General features: G+C 65.7%; 2 protein-coding genes across 2 annotated transcripts; both read left to right on the top strand.

Moving 5' to 3' along the window:
- The first annotated feature begins 6,682 nt into the window (after positions 1-6,682).
- Positions 6,683-8,391, top strand: LOC128897709 (uroplakin-3b-like). The gene is made up of 6 exons (XM_054166969.1): positions 6,683-6,740; positions 7,001-7,150; positions 7,248-7,467; positions 7,548-7,624; positions 7,850-7,973; positions 8,214-8,391. Exons 1-6 carry the CDS (start codon positions 6,683-6,685, stop codon positions 8,389-8,391), a joined length of 807 nt encoding a protein of 268 aa, XP_054022944.1.
- Positions 8,392-8,858: 467 nt separating this feature from the next.
- LOC128897708 (uroplakin-3b-like protein 1) lies at positions 8,859-11,069 on the top strand. Its single transcript, XM_054166968.1, has 6 exons — positions 8,859-9,033; positions 9,710-9,853; positions 9,947-10,178; positions 10,283-10,359; positions 10,682-10,807; positions 10,929-11,069. Exons 1-6 carry the CDS (start codon positions 8,859-8,861, stop codon positions 11,033-11,035), a joined length of 861 nt encoding a protein of 286 aa, XP_054022943.1. The 3' UTR covers positions 11,036-11,069.
- The last annotated feature ends 895 nt before the right edge of the window (positions 11,070-11,964 follow it).

Here is an 11,964-nt window from a genome sequence, read left to right as displayed (position 1 = left end):
GGCGGCGCCGCCTGGGGCGCCGGGGCGGCTGGCAGGGAGCTACCCCGACCCCCGGTGCCCTTCTTCCTGTGCCTTACCTTCTGTGTCTGTCACACTCAAGCAATAAGATTTGATCTGCAGGAGCCTGGCTCCCTCCAGCCTCCTCTTTGGGGTTGGGGGGAGGGGGGGGGGGGGCTTTAAGGTGGGAGGGAGGGTGAGGAGAGACTGGCACGGGAGGCCCGAGGAGGTTGTGGATGTTGCTTGTCCAGCCTGGTGCTGAACACCTCCAGGGAGGAGGACATCCACAACCTCCCTGGGCAACCTGCCTGCTCCTGCCTGGTGGAGCTCTGGTGCCCCCCCGTGGTGCCTGGCACCCTCCAGCCTGCCTCTCCTGCCCACTGCAGGGGTCCCAGCCGTGCCAGGCTGTGGCAGGGATGCTCTGTCCCAAGGGTTGGCAGCTTTTGAGGCTGCCTCCTGCCCTGGTCCTGCTGCCCCTGCTGTGCCTTGTCCCCAGGCTTCCCAGCCCCTGCCTTGGACGGGAGCTCACTGCACTGGGTTAGGAACTGGCTGGAGGCTGAGCCCAGAGAGTGGTGGTGAATGGTGCCACAGCCAGCTGGCAGCCAGGCACCAGTGGTGTGCCCCAGGGATCAGTGCTGGGCCCCATGCTGTTCAATATCTTCATTGATGATCTGGAGGAGGGGATGGAGTCCATCAGCAGTAAATGTGCAGATGACAGCAAGCTGGGGGCAGGAGTTGATCAGTTACAGGGTAGGAGAGCTCTGCAGAGGGACCTTGCCAGGCTGGACAGATGGGCAGAGGCCAAGGGCAGGGGATTGAACACATCCAAGTGCCAGGTGCTGCACTTTGGCCACAGCAACCCCAGGCAGAGCTACAGGCTGAGTGGCTGAGAGCAGCCAGGCAGAGAGGGACCTGGGGGTGCTGGTCGATGGTAGGCTGAACATGAGCCTGCAGTGTGCCCGGGCAGCCAGGAGGGCCAAAGGCATCCTGGCCTGCATCAAGAACAGTGTGGCCAGCAGGAGCAGGGAAGTCCTTGTGCCCTGTGTTCAGCACTGCTTAGGCCACACCTTGAGTCCTGTGTCCAGTTCTGGGCTCCTCAGGTTAGGAAAGATGTTGAGATGCTGTAAGGTGTCCAGAGAAGGGCAACAAAGCTGGGGAGGGGTCTGGAGCACAGCCCTGGGAGGAGAGGCTGAGGGAGCTGGGGTTGCTTAGCCTGCAGAAGAGGAGGCTCAGGGGAGACCTTCTTGCTCTCTCCAACTCCCTGAACAGAGGTTGTAGCCAGGTGGGGGTTGGTCTCTTCTCCTAGGCAGCCAGCACCAGAACAAGAGGACACAGTCTCAGGCTGCACCAGGGGAGGTTTAGGCTGGAGGGGAGGAGGAAGTTCTACAGAGAGAGAGAGAGATTGGCCCTTGGGATGTGCTGCCCAGGGAGGTGGTGGAGTCCCCATCCCTGGAGGTGCTCAGGAGGAGACTTGACAGGGTGCTTGGTGCCATGGGTTAGTTGGTTGGGTGGTGTTGGGTGATAGGTTGGACTCGATCTTGAAGGTCTCTTCCAACCTGGTCTAGTCTATTCTATTCTATCCTCTGCTGCCTGAAGCCTTGGAGCTCTTCCTGACTCCTCCTCTGGCCACCAGCCCCAGCTGCAGGGCCTGCAGGGTGGCACAGCAGCAGCTCTGCTGCCCTCTGCCCTGTCACCAGGAGAGCCAGGACAGGGCTTGGCATCCTCCTGGGGGCAGCAGGCTGTGGAGCAGCAGCAGAGCAATCTTTGTGCCAATAAGAAACCCAAAGAGGCTTTCTGGAGCTGTCAAGGGCTGGAGTGGTTCCCCAGGGCCCTTCCTGCTCCTGCAGGTTCTGGGGAGCAAAGCCTCAACCCCCTCTGGGCTTCAGGAAAGCCTTTGGCACCGCTGCCCACAGCATCCTCCTGAGGAAGCTCAGGGCTTGGGTGGCTGAAAACCTGCCTGGGGAGCCAGGCCCAGGGAGCTGTGGGGGATGGAGTCAGCTCCAGCTGGGGGCTGCTCCCCAGGGCTCAGCACTGGGCCCAGCTCTCTTTAATGTTCTTAGCAGGTGTGTCTGGCTGTGGGGGTTGAAGCACCCCCAGGCAGGTTGCAGGTGGCACTGCCCTGCTGAGGCCACATCTGGAATCTTGTGTCCAGCTCTGGGCCCCTCAGTTCCAGAAGGACCTCAGGGAACTGCTGGAGAGAGTCCAGCACAGAGCCACAAAGATGCTGAAGGCAGTGGAAGATCTTCCTGATGAGGAGAGCCTGAGGGAGCTGAGGGCTCTGTAGCTTGGAGAGGAGGAGCCTGAGGGTGACCTCATTGCTGTTGCTAAAGCTGTGCAGGGTGAGAGCCCAGAGGCTGGAGCCAGGCTCTGCTGGGGGATGCCCAATGCCAGCACAAGGGGCAGTGGTGGAAGCTGAGGCAGAGGAAGCTCCTTGGAAACAGGAGGAAGACTTTTTTCCCTGTGAGGTGCCAGAGCCCTGGAGCAGGCTGCCCAGGGGGGTTGTAGAGTCTCCCTCTCTGGAGATATTCACAACCTGCCTGGATGTGTTCCTGTGTGAGCTGCTCTGGGTGACCCTGCTCTGGCAGGGGGTGGAACTAGATGAGCTTTGGAGGTCCCTTCCAGCCCCTCACATTCTGTGGCACTAAGCTGGCTGGGAGCTTGGATCTGCTTGAAGGCAGGGAGGCTCTGCAGAGACCTGGCCAGGCTCAGTCGATGTGCTGAGGCCACTGGGGTGAGGCTCAACAAGGCCAAGGGCTGGGGCCTGACCCTGGGGCACAGCAACCCCAGGAAGGCTCCAGGCTGGGGGCAGAGTGGCTGCAAACTGCCTGGGGGTGCTGGTTGCAAGCAGCTGAAGATTAGCCAGGGGGTGCCCAGGTGGCCAAGAAGGTCACCAGCAGCCTGGCCTGGAGCAGCAGTGGTGTGGCCAGCAGGAGAGGGCAGGGATTGTACCCCTGGGCTGGACCCTGGGGAGGCCACAGCTTGAACCCTGGGGTCCCTCACCCCAAGAAGGACATTGAGGGCTGGAGCAGGCCCAGAGAAGACCAAGGCAGGTGGGGAAGGGTCTGGAGAGCAGGGCTGGGGAGGAGCAGCTGAGGGAGCTGGGGGTGTTGAGCCTGGAGGAGAGGAGGCTGAGGGAGACCTCATTGCTCTCTGCAGCTCCCTGAGAGGAGGCTGGAGCCAGGTGGGGGCTGGGCTCTGCTCCCTAGGCTCAGGTGATAGAAGGAGAGAAAATGGCCTGGAATTGTGCCAGGGGAGGGTTAGGTTGGAGATGAGGAATGATTTCTTTGGTGCCAGAGTGGTCAGGGACTGGCAGAGGCTGCCCAGGGCGTTGGTGGAGTCCCCATCCCTGGAGGGGTTCTTGGGACCAGGGTCTGGTGGCCATGGTGGTGCTGGGCTGAGGTTGGACTTGAATGACCTTGGAGGCCTCTTCCAACCCAACCCATTCTGTGCTCCAGCAGTGTGTGGGGATGCTGCAGGAGCTCCTGAGGAGCAGCAGGTCCCAGTCCATGCTGCTGAGCTCAGCACCACCGGGGCTCTGCCTGCTCCTCTCCTGCCCTGCTTGCGAAAGGAGGAGATTTGGAGCTGAAGCCTCAGCTTTGTGTCCCCAGATCAATCAAAACAGTGAATTGAGGCAAAAAGGGAGCAGGGCTCACCCAGCCCTCTGCACAGCCAGAATTTCCTGCTGGGCATGGCCCCTCCTGAGCGTGAATCAGCTGCAGCCTCCCTGCCTCAGGGTGGGCCTGGGAGCTTGAGCAGTGCTGTGCAGGGAGAGGGTTTGAGCCTCAGGACCCAGCAGGGAGAGGCTGGAAGGGACCTCTGGAGCTCATCCAGGCCAAGCAGCTTGCCCAGCACCACAATGCCCAGGTGCCTTTGGAAGCTCTCCACACAAGGACACTCCACAACCTCTCTGGGCAGCCTGCTCCAGGCCTCCAGCACCCTCACAACAAACAACTTTCTCCTCCTCTTCACATCCAACCTCCTGGGCTCCACCCTGTGCCCCTTGCTGCCCCTGGGCACCACTCAGCAGAGTCTGGCCCCAGCCTCTTGCCCCCCACAGCTCCTTTAGCTCTTGCTGAGCATTGCTCAGCTGCCCTCTGGGGCTGCTCTTCTGCAAGCTCTCAGCCCCAGGGCTCTCAGCCTTTGCTCCTGCCAGAGCTGATCCCTAGGGCAGAGCAGAGGGGTAGCAGAACCTCCCTTGCCCTGCTGGCCACACTCTTCTCCCTGCCCCCCAGGACCCCATTGGCCTTCTTGGCCCCCAGGGCACATTGCTGCCTCATGGGGACCTTGTTGTCCCCCAGCACTCCCAGCTCCTTCTCCTTGCAGCTGCTTCCCAGCAGGTCCCCCCTCAGCTGTGCTGCTGCAGGAGGTTGTTCCTCCCCAGGGCCAGGACCCTGCCCCTGCCCTTGCTGAGCTCCATGAGGCTCCCTGTGCCCAGCTCTGCAGCCTGGCCAGGTTGTAGTTGGTGCCCTCTCTGCCTTGATGCAGGGGTAGCAGCCAGCTTGGGGCAGAGGTACTGGAGCTGGTGTGGGTGCTGGTGGGAACTGGATGGGGACAGAGCCTCAAGCAGCTCTGGTTGAAGCCTTGAGACCCCCTGACTGGAGACCCAGGAGAGGCATTTCTGCCTCCCCCTGGCAGTACCAGCTTGCTGCAGCAGTTCATTGTGGTTATCCCAGCACTGCTTCCCCCCCAGCTCTGCTGCCCTCCTGTCCCAGTGGCTGAAACTGTGACTCAGTGTCCCCCACCCTCCCTGGCATCCTCTGGGGAGTGCCAAGGAGGGCTGGGGGTGCTGGCACGTGGCCAGGGGCACCCACAGCCCCCAGGGCAGCTCTTCCTGGGGGGGAGGAGGGGGGGGGGGGGGTAGGCTGGGGCTGGAGAAGGGAGGAGGGCTGGGGGTTGCAGCTGTGCCCAGCTCTCCCTGGCAGCTGGCCTCTGTAATCCTCCACTGCCCCATTTCCACTTAAGCTGAAGGTGCAGCCCCTGGCACGGGGGGGGGGGGGGCAAATCCCCTCCCACGCAGGGGTGGGCAGCCACTGCCCTTGGCAAACAGCAGGGGAAGAGCACACAGATCCCCCTGGGTGCCCCCCCCAACCCCCAGCTTCCCCCTGCCTGGAGCAGTTCCTCTTCCACTCTCCCTGCCCTGCTTCCATCCCAGGGCCCTGGGGGGGCCCTTCCCCAGGGAGGGGGGAGGCTGGGTGGGGAAAATGCCAGCGTGGGGTGGCCCCAGAGCTTGGGTGCCCAGCACTGGGTGGGAGCCTTGACCCTGAATACAGGGTGTTTGGATGAGTTTTGGTTGTGATGGCTCCAGGTCCTTCCCTGCCCTCAGGGCAAGGCTGGCTGCACCTGAAGCCAGCTGGGTGTGGGCACAGCGCTCACCCTGGCACTGCCTACAGGGTGAGGATGGGGCACCTGCAGGGAGTCCTGGAACCCCAGCAGGGAGAGGTTGGAAGGGACCTCTGGAGCTCATCCAGGCCAAGCCCTGCTCCAGCAGGGCACCCACAGCAGCTTGCCCAGCACCACAGTGCCCAGGGGGGGTTGGAAGCTCTCCACACCAGGACACTCCACAACCTCTCTGGGCAGCCTGCTCCAGGCCCCCAGCACCCTCACACCAAACAACTTTCTCCTTCTCTTGACATGGAACCTTCTGGCTTCCAGTTTGTGCCCCTTGCTGCCCCTTGGCCTGTCCCTGGCCCCTTCTTCTTGGCACCCCACAGATATTTGTAAGCTCCCCTCTGGGGCTGCTCTTCTGCAGGCTCTCAGCCCCAGGGCTCTCAGCCTTTGCTGCTCCCAGAGCTGCTCCAGGCCCCTCAGCAGCTCTGCAGCCTCCCCTGGGCTCTCTCCAGCAGTTCTCTGTCTCTCCTCAACTGGGGAGCCCAGAACTGGACCCAGGACTCCAGATGTGGCCTCAGGAGGGCAGAGCAGAGGGGAAGGAGAACCTCCCTTGCCCTGCTGGCCACACTCTTCTCCATGCCCCCCAGGACCCCATTGGCCTTCTTGGCCCCCAGGGCACATTGCTGCCTCATGGGGACCTTGTTGTCCCCCAGCACTCCCAGCTCCTTCTCCTTGGAGCTGCTTCCCAGCAGGTCCCCCCTCAGCTGTGCTGCTGCAGGAGGTTGTTCCTCCCCAGGGCCAGGACCCTGCCCTTGCCCTTGCTGAGCTCCATGAGGTTCCCTGTGCCCAGCCCTGCAGCCTGGCCAGGGTGATGCCTGGGATGGTCTTGCTGGTGCCATGCACAGGCAGGGGAAGGAGAGCCTCCCTTGCCCTGCTGCCTGCACTTCTTCCTGCCCCCAGGCTCCTTGCTGTCCCATGGGTAACTTATTGTCCACCACCCAGCTCCTGGAGGGGTCACCAGGGCCCAGCTGCCCTCATGGCCCCAACCCAGCCTCCAACTCCTGCCCAACCATTCTGAAACCTTCTTCCTCTGTGCCTCAGTTTCCCTTTGCCATCCCAGGTCCTGCATCCTCTCTGCCCTCTCTGGTGCCTCAGCTCTGGGCCCCACGGGGGGCAGTGGGTGACAGGGAGGTGCAGCAGGTCCCTTTGCCCCCCGGCTCTGGCCGGGCCGGCAGGGCCGGTGCAGGAATGCTGGGCTGGGAGGGGACACGGGGCCAGGCCGGCCCTGCTGGGGGGCCCTGTGGGGTGGCTCAACCCCCCGGCAGTGGGACAGGCTGAGCAGAGCCGGCACAACACCATGGAGCTGCCGCGGGTGCTGCTGCTGCTGGCTGGGACGGGCACGGCCGCGGGCCTGGGTGACTTCCCCGGGGACAAGGGGCAGGGGCTCAGAGGGGCTGCGAGCTCTTACCTCGGGGCTCTTTGTGCCCAGGGGGTGGTTATGGGGCTGGGCACGGCTGGGGGGGGGTGGGGGCCCTACAGCGCTGCTGTCCCCGTGGCGCCGGCACTGCTGGCACCTCCCAAGGCTCCGCTGTGCCAGCACCGACGCTCGGGACCCCAGCAGGGAGGGGATGGTGCTGGGCACGGGGTGCCCCCCGCTCACCACCTGCTCCCCCAGCCCTGCTGCCCTACGTGCCCCGCCTGTCCCCCATGGCACTGCCGGGGAAGCTCACTGCCAGCACCTTCGCCCTGGAGAGGCCCCGCTGCATCTTCCAGCACCATGCCAACGCCTCCGATGCCATCTGGCTCGTGGTGGCTTTTGCCAACGGTGAGTGCCCGCGGCTGCGGGGCAGGCTCCCGGCCGTGGCAGGGGGGTGTGGGGGGACCCTGGCTGCAGCTGCTCAGCCCCCACCTGTGCCACGCAGCCTCGGCCGCCTTCAGGAACCCCCCGTGCCGGGCTCAGGTGCCCCTGTACCAGCAGCTGCTCACCAGGGGCTCCTACATGACGCTGGAGATGGAGGTGGCCGCACACTGCTGCTCGGCCCCCGGCCCGGCTGTCCTGCGGGTCGGGGGGGACACAGCCTGCGGCGCCCACGGTGCCCGGGAGCCCTGCAACGGGCCCCTGCCCTCCCCGGGGCCGTACAGGTGAGGCCGGTGGCAGCCACCCCCCACCCCCCGCAGCCAGGGCGTGTCGCCACCCTGCCCCTTCCGTGCCCACTCTGCAGGGTGAAGTTCCTGCTGATGGGCCGCCGGGGCCCCAAGGCAGAGAGCAGGTGGTCTGAGCCCATCCTTCTGCGGAGAGGTACCCACAGCACGGCCCTGCCCCCGGCTCCCCTGCTCCTGCCTGCCTGGGGTGCTGGCACACAGCGTGGCATCAACCCTGTGCCATCACCCCCAGCCCCGAGGGCAGAAGCAATCCCTGGTCTCCCCTGGCTGCCTCATCCCTCCCCTCTCCACCACACCATCCCTGAGCCCTCCCTGCCCCCCGTGCACCCCTTCCCATCCCCCTTACTCCATCTCCTTCTAGCCAGCAGCCCAAGTGCCATCGACCCCTCGCCCACTCGTGGTGCCAGCAGTGACGTTGTGGTCATCACCTCCATCCTGGCCAGCATGGGGGTGGTGCTGGCCCTGGCAGTGCTCAGCGCCGTGGGGTATGGGGTCCGCGTGGGGACGTGCTCGGGGGGACATGCCCTCCTCAGCCCCCCCAGCAGAGGGATGGAGCCCTGCAGAGGCTTTTAAGCTTCTGAAAGCCTTTTGTGGTCTTGAACTGGGGGAAGGGGGGTCGGGAAGTTTGGCAGGAACAGGCCCCTTGGAGATGGTTGGGGAGGGGAGGGCTGGCAGAGCGCCCCCCGCAGAGGGCTCCGCTTGATGCCTCTTGTCTCTCCCTGCAGAGCCGAGGTGTGGGCATCCCTGTGCCACCAGGACTTGGGGACCGACACCTTCGCCCGCAAGTCCTACAGGACCCATCACATCCCCCCGGCCCAGCCCCCGCCCGCCGGCCCTGGGGGCAGCCCCCCAGGCCTGGGCTGCTTTGCCTCTCGTCCTCCTGCTCCATATTCTACCAAGTAAAAACTCGCAGTTGGCATCGCAGCTGCCTCCTCCTTGCCCAGCACACGGCGGTGCCCCCTCCGCCCGCCGCCCCGCTCGGTGCCCTTGGCCATCGAGCCCCCCGCTGTCACCCACAGGGGGATGCAGCCGTGGAGGGCGGGGGCACCTCAAACTCCCCCTCGCGGCCTCGGCTCGGTGGGAGCGGACGCGCGGAGCGGGCAGCCCGCCGGGCTGCGCGGTGGGCACGGCGCGGGGGGTGGCATCCCTGCCCCCGGGGCCGGGCGAGGCCCGAGGCCGGCGGCGCGGCGAGCGCGGCGGTGCTGCGCCGCCCTGGCTGGCGGGCGTGGGGCGGCTGCCCGGGCGAACGAGCCCGACCTGTTTGCCACGGGGCTGGCGCAGGAATGTGGGAGGCTGGCAGCCGCGGGCGGGTCCGCTGCGGCCTCGGCGCTGTGCCGCACTCCCGCCCGCGGCACCCAGGCGCCCGCACCATGGCCCCGCTGCTCCTCCTGCTGCTGCTGCTGCTGGCCACGGCCCACGGCCTGGGTGAGTGCCCCGACGCCAGCGGCGCCGCCGGGGGGTCCCCCACGGCCCCGACGTGTGGTGGTGCGCTGGGTGTGCACATCGAGGGGGACAGGGCCCAGAGCGGTGCACCCTCTGTGCAGGGTGGGTGCTGCCCCCTCCGTGCTGGGTGCTTCCCCTTCTATTCTGGGTGCTGCCCTCTCCATTCTGGGTGCTGCCCCCCTCTATACACAGTCTCAGGCTGTGCCAGGGGAAGTTTAGGCTGGAGGTGAGGAGAAAGTTCTTCCCAGAAAGAGAGATTGGCCCTTGGGATGTGCTGCCCAGGGAGGTGGCGGAGTCACTGTCCCTGGAGGTGTTCAAGAGGGAACTGGATGTGGCACTTGGAGCCATGGTTGAGTTGTCAGGAGGTGTTGGGTGACAGCTTGGACTTGATGATCTCTGAGGTCTTTTCCAACCTTATTGATTCTATGATTCTGTGCTGGCTGCTGTCCCTTCTGTTCTGGCTGCTGCCCTCTCTATGCTGGCTGCTGCCCCTTACGTCTCTGGTGTCACCTTCCCGGGCTGCTGGCACAGGGTGGGGTGCCCCGGGGGTCTCGCAGGGGTGTCCCTCGCCGGGGGGTGGTAGCACAGGTGTGGTTTTGGTTCTCCTTTTCACGATCCACCTCGTCTCTGAGCTCAAACCCGGGGGGGCAGGAGGGGAACTAGGGAGCAGCTCCCTCCTGTGCCCAGCCCCATGCCGAGCCCCAGGAGCTGTGGGTCGGGGGGCTGCAGTGAGGGGTCCGCACCCTTGCTGCACTCCCCTCTCGGCTTCCCACCGCAGTGACGCTCGGCTACACCCCAGAGCTGGCCAGCTCTGCCCTGGTGGGGCGGATCACCGCCTCCACCTTCGTGCTGGAGCAGCCCCGCTGCGTCTTTGAGAGATTCCCCACCGAGAACATCTGGCTGGTGGTCGCCGTCCCCGAGGGTAGGTGCTGGAGCGGCCCCGGGCAAGGGGGAGGGAGAGGGGGCGCATGGCTCCCTCCTCACCCCCCCGCTCCCCGTGTCCCCATCCCTGCAGCCGTGAATGACTTCAACAACAGCCTGGGGCCGGGGACCCCCGAGAGGGCCTTCCAGGAGTTCCCCAGCCCCGCCCGCGCCTACATGACCCTCAACACCACCCTGCCCAACTACGCCTGCCCCAAGCCCTCCGAGGGCATCGCGGTGCTGCACGTCGGCATCGAGACCAGCTGTGCCAACGACACCTCCAGGCCCACCTGCAACGGACCCCTGCCCGGTTCTGGCCCCTACCAGTGAGCCTCCTCATGGCGAACTGCCCTCCCCCCCCCCCCCCTCCGGGCCTGCCAGCCGCCCCCCACCTCGGGGGGCGCACATCCAACCTCCTCTTTCGTGCCAGGGTGAAGTTCCTCGCCTTCAACGGCTCCGTTCCGGTGGCCGAGACGCAGTGGTCGCTGCCCATCACCCTGCGGACAGGTAGCACTGCCCGGGTGCTCCTCCTGCCCCTCGGGTGCTGGGGGGCGGGGGAGGGGGGCACGGGGTGGGCAGGGGGGCAGCTGCACACTGAGCACCACCAGCTGAGGCTGCGGGGATCCTGCGAGTGGGGAAACTGAGGCAGGGCACCGCTGTGGGTCGTGCTGGGGTAGGACGGCACCATGCAGTGGCACGTTGGGTCTGCAGGCTGCGTTTGCCCCCCTGCCAGCGCCCAGGAGTGCCCCCCGCCCTGGCTGGGTGTCCGTCCCCCCCACGCTGCCCTGGGGTGTGCATCCTGCTCCTTCCCCTTCCTCTCTCCCCGCAGCCGAGGACCCCAGCAGCATCCCGGTGCCGGGCAGCGGGCACAGCGGTGGCATGATCGCCCTCACCACCATCCTCTCCATCCTCTTTGCCATCCTGCTGGCTGGCCTGCTGGCCATGCTGGTCTTCTGGGGGTGAGTGCCACTGCCCAGGGGCCCTGCTGGGCGCTGGGCAGATGGGATTTGCGCCAGAGGGTGCCCCTGGCACCCCGTGGCCCCCTCCTTCGTCCCTCACCAGCTCCTCCCTCGGCAGCTCGGACACCTGCGATGTCAGCGGCAGCTTCAGCAAGCCGGAGGTGGTGTCGGTGCGGCGGTACAACACCCACCACGTCTACGACCAGCCGGCTGCCCGCCTCTGAGCCCCACCACGGCCCTCTGCTACCTCCCTGCCACCACCCCACCACCCCCCTAGCACCTCATCACCTCCCCTTGCACCCTTGAGTGCCCTCACCAGTGCCCCACTGGTGCCGGTGGCATGATGCCTGCCACCACCGGGGGCACAGCCAGGGCTGCTCCGCGGAGCAGAGCCCCAGGGAGCGGTGACTGAGCAGGGGATGAACCATTAAAGGCTTTTCCGAGTGCTTTATGCCCAGCATCCCCCTCCTGAGTGTGCCCCCTGGGCCTGGCACCCGCTGGATTCTCACCACCTCCCGCAGCCCTGGTGGCCTTGTCCCCATCTCCCCGGGCAGGGCTCTGGCTGTGGCACTGCTGCCACCTGGGGCAGGATGTGTCCAGGGCTGCTGTGGAGTGGGAGAAGCCTTTTCACCCCCAGCTTGGGGCATGTGGTGCCACCTGCACCCTCTTTGGATTGGGGCAAGTCTCCTGGGGTAAGAGGCAGTGAGGGGAGGCCGATGCCCAACAGCCCTGGCATGGGGGTGAGGGGCACAGACCTGTCCCCAGGAACTGGGGATGAGGGCTCCTCCCCATTCCCTGTCACCCCACAGCAGTGTCCCCATGTCCCAAACCCAGAGGAGGGTCTCTCCCTGGCACAGCCCTGCCTGGGTGCTGCTGATCTTCCTTCACTGGCCATGAGATGGCAAGAGGGGACCGGCAGCCTGGGGCCACATCCTGCACCAGGACATGGGTCCCTGATCCCATGCAGGGGGAGGGTGGGCTGTGGGGGGCCTGATCCTGTACTATAGGCTGTTGGGAACCTGGTCCAGAATCCCTAATCCTGTACCAGGCTGTGGGGCACTGATTCTGCACCAGGCTGTGGGGCACTGATCCTGCACCAGGCTGTGGGTTCCTGGTCCTGCACCGGGCTGTGGGTTCCTGATCCTGCACCAGG

This window comes from Dryobates pubescens, chromosome 13 (assembly GCF_014839835.1).
Source record: "Dryobates pubescens isolate bDryPub1 chromosome 13, bDryPub1.pri, whole genome shotgun sequence".
In the NCBI taxonomy this organism is placed as follows: Eukaryota; Metazoa; Chordata; class Aves; order Piciformes; family Picidae; genus Dryobates; species Dryobates pubescens.
This window is presented reverse-complemented; position numbering and strand designations above follow the sequence as displayed.

What these genes read in the sequence shown, in the direction of transcription:
- LOC128897708 (XM_054166968.1), top strand. Translation starts at nt 8,859, where the DNA reads ATGGCCCCGCTGCTCCTCCTGCTGCTGCTGCTGCTGGCCACGGCCCAC. An exon ending in CGGTGCACCCTCTGTGCAGG is followed by an intron (nt 9,034 to 9,709) that starts GTGGGTGCTGCC and finishes TTCCCACCGCAG; the next exon opens with TGACGCTCGGCTACACCCCA. An exon ending in GCTGGCCATGCTGGTCTTCT is followed by an intron (nt 10,808 to 10,928) that starts GGGGGTGAGTGC and finishes CCTCCCTCGGCA; the next exon opens with GCTCGGACACCTGCGATGTC.
- LOC128897709 (XM_054166969.1), top strand. Translation starts at nt 6,683, where the DNA reads ATGGAGCTGCCGCGGGTGCTGCTGCTGCTGGCTGGGACGGGCACGGCC. An exon ending in CGTGGTGGCTTTTGCCAACG is followed by an intron (nt 7,151 to 7,247) that starts GTGAGTGCCCGC and finishes TGTGCCACGCAG; the next exon opens with CCTCGGCCGCCTTCAGGAAC. An exon ending in CCCTCCCCGGGGCCGTACAG is followed by an intron (nt 7,468 to 7,547) that starts GTGAGGCCGGTG and finishes CCCACTCTGCAG; the next exon opens with GGTGAAGTTCCTGCTGATGG.